The 22,542-nt window shown below is 36.7% G+C and overlaps 1 protein-coding gene across 46 annotated transcripts in view; it reads left to right on the forward strand.

The window, feature by feature from the left end:
- ESRRG (estrogen related receptor gamma) overlaps positions 1-22,542 on the forward strand; it is a 640,701-nt gene that overhangs the window by 441,347 nt on the left and 176,812 nt on the right. For 43 of the 46 annotated variants that reach the window (XM_063791940.1, XM_063791925.1, XM_063791978.1 and 40 more), the window contains one exon: positions 20,742-21,157. In XM_063791940.1, coding sequence (XP_063648010.1) covers positions 20,755-21,157 — 403 coding nt within the window. In that variant the 5' untranslated portion in view covers positions 20,742-20,754. Of the gene's footprint in view, positions 1-3,078; positions 6,065-11,153; positions 12,584-15,522; positions 16,335-20,741; positions 21,158-22,542 lie in introns of those variants that run through there. The other 3 variants (XM_063792034.1, XM_063792031.1, XM_063792025.1) reach the window with 3 other exon arrangements.

Consider the following 22,542-nt stretch of genomic DNA (forward strand, 5'->3'; position numbering starts at 1 on the left):
TAGCTAATATGTAACATTGGCCAAGTGTTTCATGAGATGGATTGCACTAATTTTTCCTTTCCCGTTTTCCCTCAATAATTCCTACTGAGCATTGGATAAGAACAATAAATATCCCTGCCATGTCTAGTTCCCTTCTAGAAACTGAACAGATGAACTGTCAACATCTTAGGGGCAAACGGAGGGACAGGGGCTTAAGTCTCTAGGGTGTGGCCAGCAGCTACTGAGGCTGAGAAGTGTTCATACCGTGGATTGTTAAAGGAACTCCACAGAGAAGTTTCCATGGCTCTTGGTTGAGACTATGCCTTTATTCATAGTAGTCATTTTTATTTCCAGAAGTAGTGACAGATAGGTTTCACACTATCTTGATCTTGTCTTATTTTCCTTGTGTTTAGTGGCTAAGATGGTTGAATGTAGCTAAGCAGTTTTAGAAGTTGTCTCCACATTTTCCCCTGACCTGTGTTAAATTAATTGTTATCCACATGGAATCTGATGGAGGGCTCTAACCTCATTAGTTTCTTGCATAACTTCCACACAACCTTAATTCTTAGCATGGCTATTTTGACCTTCCCTGAAATTCACCACATTTTCCTTTGGAAAAAGACCTCATTATCACAGCTAGCACCATGCCTTGTGCTTCAAAGATACTCATAGAAGATCTGTGTGTTGACTGAATTAAAACTGCTATAAACACCTAGCATAACCTCTTAATCTCAGGTACTGAGAATTAAGGAAATCATTTGGTATAACATTGTGTAAATTGATGAAAGATTGGTAAAACTCAGACTACATTACTAAAGTGCTTAAACAAACACAAATCACAACAAATCTCAAAAATTGAATAACTTTTTGTGAGTATTCCAGGTAAGTTTGGATTTGTATTACAAAATCAGATGCAGATTTTAATACTTGATTATTCCAAAAATTAAAAATGATATTTTGGGCCAGGTGCAGTGGCTCACGCTTGTAATTCCAGCACTTTGGGAGGCCAAGGCGGGTGGATCACTTGAGGTCAGGAGTTTGAGATCAGCCTGGCCAACACGGAGAAACCCTGTCTCTACTAAAAATACAAAAATTAGCCAGGCATGGTGGTGCACGCCTGTAGTCCCAGCTAGTTGGGAGGCTGAGGCATGAGAATCGCTTGAACCCGGGAGGTGGATGTTGCAGTGAACCAGGATCATGCCACTGCACTCTGGCCCGGGCAACAGAGTGAGACTCTGTCTCAAAAAAAAAAAAAAAAAGATATTTTGTTCTACAAATTTGTAGTAGTACTTTAATTTTGCATAATGCTTTAAGCTTTTCAAAAGATTTGACACCTATTTTATCTTGTGAGTCTCAACATTTCTTTACATTAGATAGGATAGGTATTAGCACCCCATTTTATTTAACAGATGACTGAGGCACAGTGAGTTAATTAATTTATATTAATTATACATTTTAATACAGTTAATTAATGACAGCAACTATTTGGCCAGGAAGTTCTACCTAATATCTAGCTCCAGTTTTCCATGGTGTGAAATAAGTCAGCTTCTCCTTATTAGAAGACTCTAATTCTGTACCAATTAGGGAGTAACTATGATATAAATAATCTTAGTATGTTTTATTATCCTATGATATAAATAATCTTAGTATTTTTTAAGTTGCTCTGTAATTTTGACTTTTCAACACTATTATTCTTTGTTCTTGGGCATTTATGAAGGACTAAGTTACCTTTTTTGTTTTTATTTTAATTTGGTCACAGTTTTGTTATTTTGGGGTCAAACAGTCAAGACAGGTACATCATGGCACTTACTGAGTATACAGTTGTTTAAGAAAATTAAAGAATAAAAAAATCTTTAGAAGATGAAAGTGTTAAACATACGTATGTCTACAGTTGACATATTAAGTTGGCTGCTATAAAATATTGATATTAAATCTTTGAGGTACAGCTTTTTGTAGTGCAGAGTGAAGAATTTCAACAGAAAATTTAAGTTTGTTTCTGGTTCTACTACAGCTTTCTTTCCTCATCTGTAAAATGGAGATAACACTCATCTTACAAGGTTGTCTTGAGAACCAGTAGGGTTGTAATTTTTTTCCCTCAGAGAAAAGAGAAAGAACAAACTTTCCATATATCTTTTTGGGACATATAAAATTATATCAGTATTTCTTAAGAACATTATTTTGAGAATTCACCATACACTGTGAGATGTGGTGGCAGAAGAGAGAACCATCCAAGCATCTATGCCAGCATCTCCAACGATCTAGGTTGGTGTAAATACACTTTAGGATGTTCTCATAAGGAAATTGCCTAACAGTAACTTTCCCAGAACATATCCTTGTTGATAAATAACACATGGCTGTATACATGCAATGCTTAATGCTTTGTGAGTCCCCATGCTAACCACCTTTTCACACTGGTGAAATCTTCATGATCTTGACTTCATGGTATCTAGAATCAGATACTCATGATTCTATTATTTAAACTAATGCCATAAACATATATTTCAGACATAGAAACTCATAAGATCAGGTTCATAACATTAGTAAACAGAGATGATGTGTTTATTTGATGTGATGCTTTGTAATTCATTCATTTACTTATTCAACAAACGTCTCTTAAGTGACACATTTATTAAGTAGCTGACATGAACTCAGCATAACATGAAGTACTGGGGATACAAAGTCAAATATGATCTATAGTCTAGCCCTCAAGGAAAATGTTAATTAAAAAACTTTTTATTTTGAGATAATTATAGACTCACATGAAGTTGTATGAAATCATAAAATCCTGTTTACCCAGTTTCCTTCAGTTGTAACTATTTGCATAACTATTGTATAATATTACAACCAGGTAATTGCAGTTCATGGACTTTTCAGATAGCACCAGTTTTACTCATATTCATTTGTGTGTGTGTGTGTGTGTTTAGTTCTACATAATTTTATCACATATGAGATTTTTGTAACCACTACCACAGTTCAAGAAAATGATCAGTTCCATGACAAAGCATTAATTTGTTTTTATATTATATAATATATTAAAAATCGTACTTTGTCAAAGAAATTGTAGCTTGACTAATTATTATATATTATTTGTAGAATACTAGGAGTGCAAAAACCTCCTCCGATGATTCCCATAATATTCATCTCCTTTCTTTTCATTCTCTTTTCCACCATCTTAGTTCAGGCCTTTTCCTCATGATTTATCTTCATTATAAATGAAGATAATATAATAGCTTCATAGATGGGCTGTAAACACTGAGTTCAAAGATGTGGTCTGTTTTGTTTACCAGGTTATAGGCTTAAAACATGATAGGAATGAATGAGTGAATACATGGAAAATGCTGGAGCCAAAACAGTGTTTAACAGAAACAAAAAATGGGCCAGGTGCAGTGGCTCATGCCTGTAGTCCCAACACTTTGGGAGAGACCGAGGTGGGTGGATTACTTGAGTCCAGGAGTTCAGGACCAGCCTGGGCAATATGGCAAAATCCTGTCTCTATTTAAAAAAGAAAAAATAGCCAGGTGTGGTGGCACGCACCTGTAATCCCTGGTACTCGGGGCTGAGGCAGGAGGATCACTTGAGCCCAGAAGGTCAAGAGGCTTCAGTAAGCTCTGATCACGCCACTGCACTCCAGCCTGGGTGACAGATCGAGACTGTGTCAAAAAAATAAAATAAAATAAAAAAGAAAAGAAAAAGAAAAAAGAAAAGAAACACAAATTGGCTGATTTCTTTTTTCTCCTTAGTTACCTTCAGTAGCTTCCCATTACCTACAAAGTGACATCTAATCTAGGTAGTGTGATATTTCAAATCTTCTGCAATCTGGCCCCAATGGACTTCTGAACCCATTTCTGATTCCATATCCCCTACAGTATTCTTCAGCACCACCCCCTCCTACATTCTCTGAGACTACTCCCTACTTTCTCACTTTGAGGATCATCCTACTTCACCCTAAAATGGTATTTTTCTTCCTTGCTCAATGATATCCTTCTGATTTAATGCAAATAATTTTTATTTAATCTTCTTAAAATTCACAATGAGATATACCTTCCATTTAACAGCTTTAGCAACCAAGTCTTGTAGATACCATGTCAGAGTTTACCTTTAGCAAATGACAGTACTGGTGAACTCAAAACCAGGCCTTCCAGTTAAAAATCTTATAATCATTTTACTACTTCACACAGCAGGTTTTTGGGTTTTGTTTTGTTTTGTCTTCCATAAAATTGTTTTTCTATGCTTGATGCTTTATTTCACAGATTCTTGAGATTGTATGAACAACACTTTTATTTAGGAAATGTGTGATCCAACATTTAAAGTCCACAACTTTTTTTGTGTGTGAATTCATGGTTTGTTCATTTACTCAACAACCCAGGAACAGGGTTAAATAGAAGTATAAAACAATTAATTCATAGAGGAAGGATTGAAGCATAAGTTTGTACAGTCATTTCTCCATGTCTGTGGTCTCTGCATCTGTGGATTTGACCAACTGCAGATAAAAAATATTAGAAAAAAAGTGTGATTGTATCTGCACTGAACATGTACAGACTTTTTAATTGTCATTATTCCCTAAACAATACAGTATAACAACTATTTACGTAGCATTTACGTTGTATTAGGTATTACGAATAATCCAGAGATGATTTAAAGTATATGGGAAGATGTGCATAGGTTGTATTCAAATACTACATCAATTTATATATGGGACTTGAGCATCTGTAGACTTTGGTATCTGACGGGGGTCCTAGAATGAATCCCCCATGGATACTGAGGGACAACTGCACATTAAAAAGGATGTTAAAACTGGATGTGGTGACTCATGCCTCTAATCCTTGCACTTTGGGAGGCCAAGACAAGAGGATTGCTTGAGGCCAAGAGTTCAAGACCTACCTGGCCAACATCGCAAGACCCCATCTCTATTTTTCTTTAATTACACACATAAAAAAATTTGTTAATTACACACACCAAAAAATTTTAAATTACACACACACAAAAAGATGTTAACTGTAATTATAGAAATAGGTTCATAGTATTATGAGCCTAAAGGAAGGAGTGTCAGGAAAGACTTGCTGAGGAAATAATAACCGAATTGTACTTTTACTGATGAATAGAAGTTGCGCAGAAAATGTTGCCAAGGGCAAGGAAGTTGAATTCCAGAGAGAAGGAAAAGCAGTGTGAAAAGCTGATTAGCATGGGGACTTACAAAGCATTAAGCATTGCATGTATACAGCCATGTGTTACTTATCAACAGGGATATGTTCTGGGAAATTTCTTGTTAGGCAATTTCCTTACGTGAACATCCTAGAGTGTATTTACACCAACCTAGATCATATAGCCCACTACATGCCTAGGCTATGTCATATAACCTAGAGGCTACAAATGTGTACAGCATGTTTCTGTGCTGAATAATGTAGGCAATTGTTACATAATAGTAAGTATTTGTGTATCTAAACATAAGGTACAGTAAAAATATAGTAAAAAGGATCAAAAATGGTACACTTTTAGAGGACACTGAGCATGACTGGAGCTTACAGGGCTGGAAATTGCCCTGGGTGAGTCAGTGAGTAAATAGTGAGTGAATGTGAAGGCCTAGGACATTACTGTATCCTACTGTAGACTTTATAAACACTCAACACTTAGGTGACAGTACATTTATTTAAAAATTTTCTTTGTTCACTAGTAAATTAGCCCTAGCTTACTCTAACTTTTTAATTTTATATAAACTGCTAAAATGTTAAACAACTTTTGGCTCTTTTTATCATAACACTTAGCTTTGAACACAAACATGTACAGTTGTACTTTTTTTCTTTATATTCTTACTCTATAAGGGTTTTTCTATTTTTTAGATTTTTTTTTACTTGTTAAACTCTTTTGTTAAAATCTAGACACACACACACACACACACACACACACACACACACTAGCCTAGGCCTACACAGGGTCAGGAGTATCCATATCACTGTTTTCCACCTCCACATCGAGTCCTACTGGAAGGTCTTCAGGGCGGTAGCATGCATGAAGCTTTCATCTCCTATGACAACAATGCCTTCTCCTGAAATACCTCCTGAAGGACCTGCCTGAGGCTGTTTTACAAGTAAATTTTTAAAAAATTTTTTTTAATAAGTAGAAGGAGTACATTCTAAAATAATGATTAAAAAGTATAGTAAATACATAAACCAGTAAAGTAGTCATCTATTATCATTATCAGTACAACATACTGTACATAATTATATGTGCTATACTTTTATATGACTGGCAGTGCAATGTGTTTGTTTACACCAGCATCACCAAAAACATGTGAGTAATACATTTCACTGTGACGTCACTAGGTGATAGGAATTTTTCAGCTCCATTATAATTTTACAGGACCAGTGTCGTATTTGTGACCTGTTGTTGACTGACGTGTTGTTACATGATGCATGATAGTTTAAGATACAAGGCTGAGGTTGAAGAGAAAGGCCAGGTCAGCTCAGGGAAGGCCAGGTCTGGACACCCAGATTAAGAGACCTGGTATCCTGTAGCACGTGTGAAGCCATTGAAAGGGATGGATGGTGAACTTGGCCAGATTTGTCTTCAGGGATATACAGTTTTATTATTCTACAGAAACCCCTTTTCAGGAAAACATGAATTAGCTGTATAATTATGTTGTTTCTCCTTAATACTAAATGCTGTAACCTTTGTGTGTGTGAAAGTTAAAGAAGGCAAGAAATGTGCTCTATGATTTATTTCCTTTCCTGCTAAGGAAAGTCATCTAGGTGTTACTACATCAGAAGCATTTGGCAAATTGGTGATGAAATAATTTTTAAATTTATTCCAGTTGCTATGCAAGTTTTCTTGCCTGGTAGCCTCTTAGAAATTATACATTTCTTTTGAAATGTATCATTTTACCTAGTCAGGTTTTATATGTGGCATTTTTCTCCCTAATATGTTCTACTTTGTATGTATATACTTATAGCTTAACCATATTTTAAAAAATCAAATGACTATCCTGTTTTTCTTATTTCTACTTCCTAAATCCTGCATTTTTCTTTATTGTATATTCTATAGCATCTACTTCCTTATTGCCAAAGCCAAACCAAAGGAAACCAAGAAAATGTTTAAGCCTACCTTGACTGGCTTACACTGACACATTGTGATTACTCACACATTGCAGATTTCCTAAAGCCATTTTATTATTGGACATATTTTGAGGGAAGAAAATGGCAAATGAAGGCAGATTAGCTTTCTTTTCTTCCAAAATATACACATAAATGCATTTATGTTATGTTTACAGTTGCAAGGTTTTTATAAGTTTTTAAAAACAGAATATGAAAAGCATTTTATCATTCAAGTCAGTGAAATATTTTTCACTGCAGGCCTTAGTTAAGAAAAGAGCTGGCCTAAGAGATGGAAATCTGGAATTTGAACTGGGTTTTGCCTATAATTCTGGGAGTCCTTTAATAAGTCCTCTCACTTCCCTAGTCCTGTGTGTAAATGAGAGGTAGAAGTAGGCACTGATAAAAGAATATTCTAGATCTGGTTATTTACGATCTGGTACAGGGCATAGGAATCAAGGAAAACTTCTGGTAATGCATAGTTATTATGTTTAACCCATTGTTTAAAATTTTTTTAGATTACCTTTTAGATACAATTTACAACAAGACATATTTTCTGTGCAGTTAGATGGGGTTTAACAAATATGACCCATATAATTCATAAAACCACCAGCTTCCCTATGTTCCTCTTTAGGCAATCCTCACTCCTTGCTCCAGAAAACCACTGTGATTTCTATTATGATGATTAGTTTTCCTTGTTCTGGAACATCACAGAATTTTACAGTATATATTCTTTTGCATCTAGCTTGTTTTACTTGGCCAGGATGTTTTTAAGATCTAGCCATGTCATTGCATTTATCACAGTTCATTTCTTTTTATCTTTGACTAGGATTCCTTTGAGCACACACACATGCAAACACACACACACACACCACACACAGGTATATATTTCATAATTTGTTTATTTGTTCATCAGTGATGGACAGTTGATTTGTTTTCAGCTTAGGGCTAATATTATATTATAAATAAAGCTGTGATACACATTCCTAAGCAGTTCTTTTTGTGGAGATATGTTTTCACTTGTAGTAAATATCTAGGAGTGGAAATGCTGTGTTATGGTGTCCATTTAACTTTATTAGAAACTTCCAAACTTTTTTTTCCAATTTTATACCCTCCCAGCAACATATGTGATTTTCAGTTCTGCACATCTTCCTCAGCATTTATTGTTGTCGGTCTTATGAATTTTAGCCTCTCTTATGTGTGTGAAAAACTGAAAATTTTATTTAATTTGGAACTGAAATAAGAACTCTAAAAATTATGGAATACATATTATAATTTAGAGATATCAGAATTAGCATATTACTTATTGAATAATGAAAATATTAAGAGTGTTGCCTTATAATTTTTCATCTGTATAATCTTTAATCAGTTATATTTGTTTATGACATCCATTGATGTTTTTATAGGGAGTGTATAGATAATATGTTTGTGTGTGTAGGCATATTTATTCAGGTCTCAAGTTTTTTGTTTGTTTCAGTGTTATAAAACAGTTTATCTTCTTTCATAATCTCCCATATCTCTTAAAAATCAGGCTTTTATTACCTCTAATAGTTGAAATCCAAATTTTTAAAAATCCAAAAAATCCCAACATTTTAGATTTTAAAAAAATGTATTAAGATACTACCAGTTCAGCCACGGACTTTACATGTTAAAGTCTTCTCTATAAAAATGTATTTATGGATGATAATCAGGCCTGTGATAAATATAAATTTTATATTACAGTCTCTCCAATTATTTCTGAAAGTAAGGGAATGATATTATGTAACCTGGCTGGTGTTCTATAATACTGGGTTAGAGAACAAAACGGTAATTCCTGTAATGGTCATAGGAAACTTAGGTAGTGAGCCAGTTGACTAAATGTGTAATCAAAACTCACCCCAGTATTCACATGGTACCTTTTTTTCATTTTGTAATGGATGCCTGTGGATCTTTATGTACTATTGCCTTTAGAGATAACAAATTTCCACAGACTTGGAAAGCAATAAAATACATTTAACACTAAATCTTTACTGAGCATAGTTTAATCTTTCTCTGATGCAGAAAGCACTTTCTAATTTTATAGCTCTGCAGACTCATTATTGCGAATGCCAGTTATTATATTGGCTAAGAGTAGAAGCAATGGCGAATCAAAAGGATGTGCTAATAGAATCTTAGATTGAGGGAAGTTAATGTGTGTTTACCCATATGCATCTCTGTATTTTAAGATATATATAATTGTTTTCCATTTCTATTTCTCCTAGGTTTTTTCCCCAACCCTTCTCCACTCTTTCTGAATATATACACCACTCTCTCGAGTTTCCTTACCAAAAATACAGTTTCAGCTTTTCTCTGTATGAAAGCGATGACAAAGTGATTTTATAGCCAGTTCTGAAAGTGACTAAACTTGACAAAAATTGTATTTTATGACAACCTCTGCTTTCATGTCCCCGGCCTGCTTTTATATCATCTTTTTTTTTTACCCCAAATATGAACACTTTCATATCTCTGCATTGGCTGAAAACAAATCCCCTTACCAGGAATACATTTTAATGGAAGAGAGCCTGCTTCACATAAGTCACCAGAGCCTTAACATCTTAACTCTGTAATATTCAATTTCTCACTCACTGAGAACCAAAGCCTTGTTTTTTGTTGTTTTATTTTTGTTTTGTTTTTGTATGGTTTGTGTTCATAAAGGTTGGGGAAGAATTAGTATTATGGAACTAAACCAGATTAAGGGGGAATGTGAATTAGATTTGGTAACAGATGGTGCTGTGGAAATTAAAGGTTCTTTGCGAATGGAAGCGACAGCAGCTTGCCTCTGTTCTCTCTGTCTCTCGTTCGTGCACTTGATAGACGGGTGTAAATCACAACAATCCTGTCTTGACAGCCAATTTCGAGAATTTGATCTGGTTAAAGACATGGCTTTCCCGCTCCACTCACCGAAACCTGCTTCTATTTTATTTTTACACAGCACCTTGTCATATTTAGAAAAGCAGGCTCGCCTGCTTTCTCTTAATGAAATTTTTTCTTAATTACAGTTTTAGCTGTTTAGCGTTAATTACTTTTTCATTCAGCCTGAATTTTCGTAATATCTCTCAGGGATTATTTTTTCTTTTTTTCTCACCCTTTTCACTCATGCATATTCTTTCGTTTTTTTTTCCCAAAGATCCTTTTCATTGTCAGAAGTTGTTGTCAGAGGCACTATTTGAGACACCTAATTACCAAAGTTATTATTTTTAAGGAGAAGGACTTTCATGTGATGTAGTAAAGTTACCAAATCAGAAAAATTTTTTAAAATGCCAGAAGCAATCACCAAAACTATCACTGATTTCAACAAAATTTCACAAAAAGGTGAATGACAACACTTATTTTCACCTAATAAGGGCTGCAGAAATATCTGTTCTGTTGGCTAAAATAAACCCCACCATGTAAAAAGACATGGCCACAATGTGGCAGAACCACTTCATGCCTGTGTTGACCTTGGAGTGGTCTAGAGATTCTGAATTAAAATGCAATCTTCAGATGCAGGAGATGCTAAATGAGAGACCAGGAGCACTGAACAAATTGCATGGATCCCTTGCATCCAGATTCTCAGATCTGACAAGCTTAGGGGCCAAGTACTGTACTAAGGTTTCGTCTTACAAATCCACGTGGCATTTGGGCTTCCGACATATCAAGGAACAGTAAATAGAAGAGAGGGAAAAAATCACTCCAAAAATGAAGAGAAGATTCTTTGAGCAAGCAACTAACAGTTGGTAGAAATGAAGCTTCCTACTGGCAGTCAAATCAAATGTAGTAACAACTCAACAGCTCCCCGCTGCTTGCTGACAGCGTGGTGTCACACACTGGGACAAACATTCACTTAAACACTGATTGCAGGGAATTGCCCTTCCGCCAACGCCTCCCACCAAAAACGTAATGAGCAAAAGCAGAACCATTTTTAGGAAAAAACCAAGAGTCCCATTCCCCAGCTCCCCTAAAATGATCACGTCTCTGTCTGTCTTTTTGTAGCCCACTGGGAGTGAGTCTTCAGTTGAATGTGGTTGCTGCAGTTTCATTGTATGTAGCAAGTTGCTTAATTATTCTCCTGCAACACACACACAGACATATACATCACACACACACACACACACACACACACACACACACACACACACACGGGCCCTGCCATGTCCCTGAATGGTGACTCAGTGCAGTGGCAGCAAAGGAAATGGAAGTTTGGGAGTTTGAAGAGTGCTCCTCGGTGCAATAGTCCTTGCTCTCAAGGTCTAATCAGACTTACAAGCCAGTGTTTTTTATCTGAGTAGAATATATGGTTTTTAAACAGGGCTGAAGTTCTTTACAAAACATGTAGGCAAATGCTCTCATTTTATAAATGAGAAAACTGAGAGTCAGGGTGGTACAATGACTTGCCTCAGGTTACACAGTGCCTGGATCCAGAGCTAGAACCCATGTCTCCTACTCTGTCGAATACTACAAGAAGTCAGGGCTCCCTGGGAAAGGAGAAGAGAAGAAAAGCAAGTGGCAGAAACTCTGGTATAGTCTTTTTTTTTTTAGTTGATTTTTTAGAATGGCATTTTATATTTAGAAATTTTTCTCTGCATGTTTGCATTTGGACTTTTGAATGTGACAAACGACAAGCAGGTCCTGATTTGAACTCTTGGCTTTTCAATGGCTTCTACTGGCTTCACTGGATGCTATATTGCTGCTGAATAATCCTTTTTTGTTTGTTTGTTTTTTGGTTAACAATACCGGTCATGCTACAAAATAAATCCTTAGTCATTTCCATGGCTTGAATTAAATATATGTGCAGATATATGTTATTTTCCCTTGCCTGTAAATAGTGGCTTGTGTGTTTTAGCTTTACTTTCTCTTCAAGTAACTAGCTCGATGAAATGTTTATTTAAAAAGAGGATAGAGGAGGAATTTTTAGGATTAATAATTAGCTGAGTTCCCCTCCTCCCTGTCTCCCCACTACTCTCCTACTTCAGCTGGACAACACCTGATACCAACAATATAATGTCACCTCTGCTGTAGATCACCCAAGACCAGCTGCATTTACATCCAGATGTTAACTACTGCAGACTAAGCTATTAAGGTAAAAATATAAATATAGTTTAACTGCTACCCAACAGATGGGGTTTATTATCTCTGATTGTGCTGCAAATCTCCATCTAACACAGAAATTTTCATATGTGCTTGAAGCAACCTTTATTTCAACAATGATTTCCTAGCATTTAGATTTTCTCAACACTGTGATTCACTCAGTTGCAGAGTACCTTTTAGAGTTCCACTCCTGGTGAACTGATCTATGTCTATAGAAGCAGCTGGTTTATTGGTCATTGTAATTGCTTTTGCAAAACATTATCTTAATGAGTAAAGATTGACATCAATACTGTGATCTCCATATCCTTATATCAACTTGTGATAGCATTTGCATTTCCTCTTTCAGTATAGCAGAGAATAGGAAAGGGAAGTTCAGGAAGCCTGAGCTTTCATTGACCTCGATTCGATTTGTGAACTCCATCACTGGAGCGTCTGTGAGTAAAGCATCTATATTCAATGTAATTTGTAGAGATCAGTGCATAGACTTTCTATGAGTTGATTGTTTGTTTATTTCTTCTCTAGTGCGGTGCTGTGGGAAGATCTTCATTTAGCTGTCAGTCCCCTTCTGTGTCGAGTTCTCTTTGGTGTGCTCCTTGACTGCTTGAAAACAGAATTGTCTGAACACAAGCAAACTTTATTGATCCATATTTCTGTTTGAAAGACCAGAGATTTGTAGAAGTAGGAGACTATTGCTTTCCCCTAGAAAGCTTACTGCAGAGGAGGTCTGCTCATGGCATAGTAAACCTCTAACACTGCATAAATGTTACATTCAGCATACATTGTAAGCTTCATTTTAATGATTTATCTTGGGTACTTTTTTTTTAAAATCTCATAGAAACCTTTTGTTTTAGTGGTGGTGTCCACCCATTGCCTAGGGCTGTTAGACTCTACCCTGGGCATAGTGACCTGGCCAAGACTGGGACATGTACTACCCAAATGGTTGACTATAGCACACTATTCGAAAGCCCTTCAGTCTTTAGGCTTTTGGTTCGCAGAAGAGTAACTTGTGTAAAGTAAGAAATATTTTCAGGGATTGGAGACAAAGTGCTTGTTTTTCCATCTGCTGTGCATGTTTGTTTCCATCTAGGAGGTTTTCGAGATTCTCTCTTCGGATCCATTGGCATCATGTAGTTGAGCAGTTGTGAGGATATAGTTAATTAAGCTGCATTAGGACAAACATACACACTTGTTAAAACACTTAATTTGCCTCAATAATATTGATTACATGGCAGAAGTTTGTTTAAACTAAATGGTATTTCCCCCCTACTGTTACAGTTTTTGAGTGCAATCTGTATAATAGCTAATAGCCACCATCAGTTAAATATCATGTTAGTTATAAAGTAATGTCATAAGAATTGATTTGGACTTGGCAGTGGAGGAGAGCTCTCCCTTCAAAGCCGATGTAGATGATTAGCCAGAGTTTTAAGCAGAATCACGGTTCATATAAACTGTGTATATTTTATAGACTTATAGCTGCTCTATATTACATGAGTGCCCATTATATTAAAGAAAAGCTCAGATGGTTAATTATGCAAAACATCATGTATGCAATTACTCGGCATTATTATGCATTTAACAGTTTTATTGATTTGTCAGTAGCTCACTTACTGTATTTAGAGCCATAAACAAGAGATGCTCACCACCAGATTGAAATAGGTCCAAGAAAACAAGCTAAGGATAAATTGCACTACTAAGCGCCTCTGCATCAGATCGAATCCTTAAATACAGAAACTGTCAACAATCATAATGTGCAACACATTGTGATATCACAGGACCATTTCTTTTCCCATTAATAAAGTTTATCAACCAGGAAGCATAAGAAATCACCTGGCAATACAAATTGAAGCAACTGCAATTTCCTACATCTAAAATAGTCTGGATGACTTAAGGAAATCAGCAGTCACTTCCAGCTTGCACAGCGTAGTAAAATGGGATGCTGCTGTGTCCACAGACACTTACACTACATACATACTTACAACACCCCTAGTCCTCATTAGTTTAGTCGATCTTATTAGTGCATTTCTCTTGCCATATTTCTGGGCCTCCATTGCAAGAAATGAATTTTCTCCATTTCAAAATCCCTTATATTTTGCAAGAGTGAAGACATAGGATTCTACAGGTATCTTTATATGTCAGATTGAGTGACAAACCATCCTGGTTTACCTCGGATTTAGGGGTATCCAGGACATGGGATTTTACTGCTAAAACCAGGATAGTTGACCAACCTAATATTAGAAAAAAATTAAATGAGAAAGGACCATTGAACTCTACAACCCTAAAAGCAGATAGGGTTTCAGTGAGGTCCTGCTGTTAAGAGTTTGGTCAGTAGATATGAAATTATAATGCATGGGACACTTTTATTTCGATGATCAGCCAGAAATGGGTTGAAGGTCTTGATTACTTGTACTGAATTTCCTTTTTGCTTGCAGCAGAGAGCCTTTTACAGAGTTGGGAGAGCTTTCAGCTCTGATTTTTCTTTTTAGGGGGCTGGCTCTATGTCCCCACATTACATAGCTCTATCTCTTGTCAGCAACTCAGGCACCAGCTTTGAGGGCAGCTGTTTTCTTACTCTTGTTCTTCATGGAGTAAGCTAGAGAGAGTCTTTTGAACTAAATGCACAAGTTATTTGTTCAAAGAATCAAGAAGCAGCATTACTAAATCTAAATCATTCTGATCCTGGTATAAAGAAATCCATTCTATTAGATAGGGCTCAATGTTTATTAAAGGAGGCCTTAAAATTATACAGAAGTATGTGTGCATAAGTTGTCCATGTGTTTTTATCTTTCTGAGCGTGTGGGTCAGGATTCACAATTCTTTCTTTACAATTAATGATCTCCTTCCGTTAGGTTAACCAGGCAGACCTTAAGATATTTCTTATTAAAAGAAAAAATCCTTTCTCTTCTTCTCCCAACTAAGCCAGTGTACCTTAATGCAATGATGATATGTTAGACCCAGCAGTTGTCAAAGCATCGTATTACTGTGATGCCATAATGACACCCTGTCTCTGTAAAGTAGTCATGTTTTCTCAAATCACACGTTGCACCGTTGATTTCTGACATGACACTTCATTCGGTTGCTTTCCCTTTCTTCAGCATCACCATTCTCTGACAATAGCAGCTGGTGCCCATTTTGTTACTAAGTGATTCACATTTTGCCACTTTATGAGAGTGCAATTAGTTGAAGCAGGGGGGAAAAAAGCTCATTGTAAAGTAGCGTGCTTGAAGTTGTAACTCAGGCTGCCATGGGAGCTGCTGGGGTCATGGGCTCTGAAGCCTGTACCTCCAGGAGCTGCAATATTAGTCTAGAGGTTTTCTTCTAAAAGCATAAAACACACACACACACACACACACACACACACACACACACACACACTATAGACTATTAAGAGCTTTTTATTTTTCAAAACACAAATACTTAAATATTTAATCTGGTAATTTCAGAATGTAGAAAATCAACCAGTCCCCATAGATTCATTTTTGTTTTGAATCAGTAGTGATTAGGTGGTGGTACTTGATAACCTTCTTTTCTGTCCCTGAAATTCTGTGATTCTGATGAATCACACAGAGGAGCTGAGGACTCTTCTTATCTCTGTATTTGTATGTAAACTTGGAGATTTGCTGCATTGTGTCCTTATACAAAAACATTGGAAATAAATTTTTAAAGCATTTGGAATTTATAATGATGATGATTACCTTTCCAGGCCCTTAAGGATGACAAAGAAGAATAGCAAATGTGTTAACTTCTTTAATTGACATTTATTTAGCCTACCAAAGGGTTTACTATTGGTATAGATATAGTAAAAGTTGCAGAAGATATTGCCTTAGTATAACAAATGAGAAGATCTAAGATGATCTGTACACACATTCCTTATGAGAATTTTATGCACCCATTTTCCCATTTATTTCTCCATTTGTTTTAGGGTGGAAATACAGTAGCAAATGAATTCAAGATCTGTTAATATTCACATGATGAAATACAGCTGCTTGTTAAGAACTTGTATTTCGGTGAAAGGGTTAATAATGTATAACCCTATGGAACATTATCGTTATACCAGAGTTTAACAAATACAAGCACTGGCTGAGCTTCAGACCTTCCATCGAAATGCAGACCACTTTGAACATCAGCACGTGCATGTGGGAATTCAAACTCCTGACGGTTCATTCACGATCACACATTCACCTGGATGTAGGTAGAATCTCCGAAAACAATTAAGCTTGATAATTACAATGGAAATTGAACATTAACTTACAGATTATCCTTTTTTCCCCCACAGCAGCAACTTTAATTGATTCTTATTCTTTCTTTCTCTCACTCTCTCTATGTGCACACATATACACACCATTAATTAACTTTCAAAAATTACTTCTTTAAATAGTGAAACAACTAAGACATTTTATTTGGCTGATCATTAGTATCTAACACCAAAGATAATTTTCACCCTTGCTGACCCTAAGCGGGGCTAGGAAACGACTTCCTAGGTTGAAGTATGATCATCAGAATTATTTGATGCTATATCTCAAACTGTTTTGAAATGCTTTTTAAAGCCCTGAAATTTCAGGTAGGCTGTTAAATTCCTCAAACCTAGTGTCTCATACAGGAAGGGGAACATCACACACTGGGGCCTGTTGTGGGGTGGGGGGAGTGGGGAGGGATAGCATTAGGAGATATACCTAATGTAAATGACGAGTTAATGGGTGCAGCACACCAACATGGCACATGTATACATATGTAACAAACCAGCATGTTGTGCACACGTACCCTAAAACTTAAAGTATAATAATAATAAAAAAAAAACCTAGTGTCTCATATAGAAACTAAAGGTTATTCTTGACATTGTTATTTCCCCCTCTAGTTTATTCTCAGGGGGTTCATTCAGAGGTTTTGGGAAGGGAGTTAGTTAGCTGGTCTTGCTCCCTGTTCATCTCACCATTTCTCTTAAAATAATAATAGTAACCATACTAAGACTTTAAAATAAATATTTCCCACATATTTCGACACATGTTATTTCTATTCATAATTCTTAACTAAATTTAGATTTTTATTAATCCAATGTGACTTAAAATTTCTGCATTAACAGCACAATGTGGAATTGGGCTTATTCTCTTTGGCTACAGATAAAGCCATCATTTTGAAAATGGCTCTTTCTGACAAAAAGGTGTTCTTTTGAAATAAAGTCCTATTCACTACATTCCTCTTAGAGTTAATGTGAATTTTAGTGCCTCTAATTTTAGATTGAAGTGAAGTCTAGAATAAAACCCACCAGCTGACAATTGAATTTATAGATAGTTGTGAATATTTCAGGCTTGAATAATAGAGCTGTAGAATTTCAGAGACAGAGAGGCAGAGAATTAAGACTCGCTGTAGTTTTAGGTTATAATATAATAGTGTCTAGGAAGTGTTCAGTGTAATGAGCTAAGTAGTAATTAGGAGACAACTGTGTTGGTTCAGAGATTCTGTTTAGGCGTCACTGCACACCCTGGGTGGGTGATGCAGTAGGGCAGACCTGCAACCAGCCAACCAGCGCAGTGGCCCCTTCACCCCTTTTCCACTTATGCGTGGGCTGTGGATATAATTGCTGAGAAATAAAAGTAGTAGATCTCTGCGTGCCACCTCTACCTTGCTTGCTTGCTTATTTATTAAAATTGAGTAAATAAACACCATTAAAAACTCTGTTGTCTTCAAGACATTTCTGCTCTGGACTTTGAAGTCAGGCCTGAGTTCAGATTCAGGCTGTACTGCTTCCTAGCTGTATGACCCTCAGCAAATTTTGAAAGGTCTGAGGCTCGGTTTCCTAAAGAGAAATACCTCCCTTACGAAGTTATCTTGGGGATTCAATGAGGTAATATTTGTAAAGTGCTCAGCTCAGTGCCTGGCACATAATAAGCACTTGATAAATGGCAATTCTGACTTTTATTATTTCCACTGGGCAAAAGATATTAATTAAGGAAACAGTTCGTGGCAGGCCAAAAACACGTACAACCTACAGCACAAATCCAGTTGGTTCACTTTCATGTGTGGCTCCAGTGGCCAGACCTTGTTTAGGAGAAGACAGTGCTTCTGTTTCAAGGACCTTTCTGGCAGCTTGTACCTCCCGAATTTCCTTGTTTTATCCAGCCTATTGCCAAGTTATGGACTGAGATTTTCGATGAGACAACTTGCTGGAGAGTCCCTATGTTTCAGGGACTTTAACAACATGCATTTGACACATAAATATTTGATGGCTTAGCAAATAACTGATCCATAAATGGGAGGGCAATTTCTGGCCTTGTTCTTTAAATCAAGAGTTCTGCAAATTTTCCAAGTCCATGAGGAAGAGCCTGAAAAAAAGAAAATTGGGGTGAAAGTGACCATGGAAGATACAGGAAAAGAGAGAGAGGAAAAAAAAATTTAAAAAGAGGGCTGAAGATCAAGCAGCCCCAAGCAACTCTCCTCTGGATTAAAAAAAAAAAAAAAAAGAAAAAAAAATTCCAAATTAAAAAACGGTGCCTTGTAGGCAGATGGTGAAAGAGTTAATTGTCATAGCTGTGGGAAATTCAGTGCTGGAGAGAGGAAAGGGGAGCAAGCATGGTTTAGTACCCTAATAACTTCTAACTCTAGTCTAAGATCATAATGTATGTGCGCACAGTCCAGTAATTATAAGGTAATAAGTGAAGTGGTGGTGTAAGTGCTCTAAATTAAAAGGAATTCACAGGGCTGCTGTAAGTCAGTGCCGACCCGCTTTCTTTCAAACGATGACTTGAGGAAAGTGCTTAGCCCAGAGTGCTAAGGAGACAAGGAGAGCGATCTATTAATTACAACGTTCATTAACAGTGACGGGTACAAGGCAGCAGATGCAGAAGAGAGAGGACGCCGTAGTTCAGGCTGGCGAGGGGGATATTTTTTTCTTTCGCTAGTTCTTGAGGAAAGGACAACACAAGTGGGTGGGCGAAAGTACGAAGATATTTTCGTGGCTTTCGCCTTTCTATTTGCTTTCTTCACATCCTGATACTGCTTGACTTCAGAAAGCTGTGCAAGATTTCTCAAAGTGAAATATCTTTGGTAAGAGGCAAATCTTGCCTCAACGCTTTGCTCCTGAGACCGCCTTCTTGGAACAGTTAAGTGAAACTTCCTGCCAGAAAAGTTCCATATTTTTCTTCATTTTTAAGTAACAGAACAATGGAGGACCTGGAGGAGGGCATGAAATTTGTGCAATGATCAAATATCATTAGATTTATAGTGAAAGAGATAATTGCATCCCTTTGGTTATCCTGTGACGAGTCCCCCAAATTCTAGTGAATGACCATTACCCAGAGGGATTCCCATAAATCAATTTTCCACTGGGAGGCAATTATCTAAGTCCCTTTCTTGACTGTCACCTCTTCTTTCTGTAGTGGGCTCTCAGAAGCTTCTTAGACATTTTGCTAAACGAGGTTTTGCACAATGGCTAAATGAAAAGAAAATAGGACCAATTATATCTTTTCATCTAATTACCTTTCCAGAAATTCGGTCACTTGTGAGAACAACAAAGAAAAAGGGATGAAGTGTTTCTTCTAGATAAGAGAAACAGTGTGTCAGATTAGATGCTTCATCATTTTTCCTTTTAGGAGGTATAATGTTAAATGGCAAAAAGAAGTGGGGGAAGGACCATCACAAATATATTTTTTAGGACAAAATATGCTACATTTCTACTTTACTGAATATAAATATAACATCAGATTTTATAGTATCAGATAATATAAATATAATATCAGATTTGTGGACTTACAGGTATACTGAAGGCTCAAATGGCTTTTACTGATTCATCTCTTAAATAATGGCAAATCACACACAAGAAACACATGCACGTATTTATTAATCAATGTTGGTGATGAGTCACTAAGTTTTGCAGGCTCTAGGAATAATCTTTAAATATTGGCTGGAATTTTATACTTGATGTCTTTCTATATTGCCAAATGGCTATGAAATAGAGCAATTTAAAGAAACAAAGTGATTGAGGATATATTCCATATGTGTTTTAGTCAGATCAATAAGACACAGTTATGCTTATAGAAGCGTGCTGACAAACAGTAATTACAGAGCTGAGGATCATCTGTTCAGTCTTGAAAATAAAAGTTTTATTCTGCTCATAATAAAATGATTGCAGCATCAGAATGAGGAAGGAAAGGTAGAATGAGGATAAATACAATTTTAGAAATGGTATAGACTTTGCAAATCACCACCTCTTCCATTGATAAATTTAGAATCTAGAGTTGATTTAGATATTGACACTGGTTCTCCAAGAGAAAGGTAAAATAAAAGCAATCGGACCCTTTAGAGCTTTTGTTTATGGCCTGTCTGGGCCCTTTGTTGTAACCCTGTCATGCCCTTATGCTGATTACCTTCTTGTAGAACAAGAAGTATTGACTAGAGAATGAATGATGTGTAGTCCCTAGCCCTTAGGAAACACTCTCAAAGAGCAATGTCTTTAACATATGAATTCTGTTTTTTTCCTCCTTTTACCTTTCCCTTTCCCTTTCTCTATTTTTCACCATCTCTTTTGTTTCTACCTCTTTTGGTCTCTGTGTTTGACACTCTCTCCTCTTTCTGTCTCTGTTTGTATCTCCTCAATCTCAGGCTTCTCTGCAGAATGTCAAACAAAGATCGACACATTGATTCCAGCTGTTCGTCCTTCATCAAGACGGAACCTTCCAGCCCGGCCTCCCTGACGGACAGCGTCAACCACCACAGCCCTGGTGGTTCGTCAGACGCCAGTGGGAGCTACAGTTCAACCATGAATGGCCATCAGAACGGACTTGACTCGCCACCTCTCTACCCTTCTGCTCCTATCCTGGGAGGTAGTGGGCCTGTCAGGAAACTGTATGATGACTGCTCCAGCACCATTGTTGAAGATCCCCAGACCAAGTGTGAATACATGCTCAACTCGATGCCCAAGAGACTGTGTTTAGTGTGTGGTGACATCGCTTCTGGGTACCACTATGGGGTAGCGTCATGTGAAGCCTGCAAGGCGTTCTTCAAGAGGACAATTCAAGGTTAGTGTCGGACCTGGGAATACTCTCCCCACTTCCAACCTCACATGATGGGTTTTTGTTTTTCCTTATTCTTATTCTCATAAGTCAAGTACCATAGTTTTAATTCTCTCTTGAGTAGAAAATGGAAATAGATTACAATTGATAGTGGAAGATTTATAGAATAAAATCCCCCCAGATATACTCCATATCTATTAATTTTCCTCTTACTGTTAAGCTTTAATGGTGCAAGGATAATAAACTTTGGGTAGAGTTTACAAGAGCATAGTTATTATTAGAGCAATGTGGGTCTATATAGCAACTGTACAAATGCACATTGGACTAACAGTGTTTTTGACCCCTTTGGATCTTCTTACAGATGCATGGAAATAATAAATACTTTAGACCAGTGATTTACAAACTTGAGTGTGCATTAAAATCATCTGGAAATCTTGTTAAAATGCAGATTCCTGGGTCCTACCTCCAGAATTTCTGATTCATTAGATCTGGGGTGGGGGCCTGCCTGAGATTGTATATTTTTAACAAATTTTCAGGTAATGCTGATGATGCTGCCGGTCCAGGGACCAATTTTAAGAATCACTGCTCTAGACAAATTTAATTACCTACTCATCTTTCTTTTTTCCTTATGGTTGGATATACTTTTTCTAACTTTTAAATGAATTTATATTAAAAAAACCTTCCAAATTATACCAATAAAATGTCATTGAATGATAAAATATGCCACCAACATATATAAGTGATATATACCCCAAACTTCATAGATTTCAGATTTATAAATAACATTATTTCCCCCATACAGTGTAGAAAAATAGGACTGAAATTTGTTTATGCCCGTTTAAACTGGTAATCTACAGATCTTAGAATTCAGTTCATGAAAAAGCTATAGATATATATTCTGGCAAAAAAATTAGATTTCACGTTTTTAGGTCTCTTGTAATTCACTTTTGAAGAAAATAGGGGGAGAAAAAAATATATTTTGAGGATCCACAGCACATCAATGGTTCTGCTCAGTGATTTACAAAATGTGTCTTCCTAACAACCAGTTATGGACACAAAGTCTATCTTCCCACATATCAGTGGTTCTCAAGCTTGCCAGCTCATTGGAATCAGTGGAAGACTTAAAAAAACATGCTGATGTCAGGGCTCATGTCCCCAAATTCTGAATTAATTGGTCTTGGGTACAGCCAGGGAAAGGGGGGTTTTTGAAAGCTTCCTAGGTGATGCTTAATGTAAAGGCAAAGTTAAGAAACACTGCACTGTACTGTGTTGTATTATTTGCCAACAGTTCTCAAAGTGCAGTGGCTGTACCAGCAGTACCAGCATCATCTGGGAAAATGTAAGAAATGCAAGTTCCCAGGCCCCATCCTGTATTAACTCAGAATCTCTGA

The sequence above is a fragment of the Pan troglodytes genome, chromosome 1, assembly GCF_028858775.2.
Source record: "Pan troglodytes isolate AG18354 chromosome 1, NHGRI_mPanTro3-v2.0_pri, whole genome shotgun sequence".
Lineage (NCBI taxonomy): Eukaryota > Metazoa > Chordata > Mammalia > Primates > Hominidae > Pan > Pan troglodytes.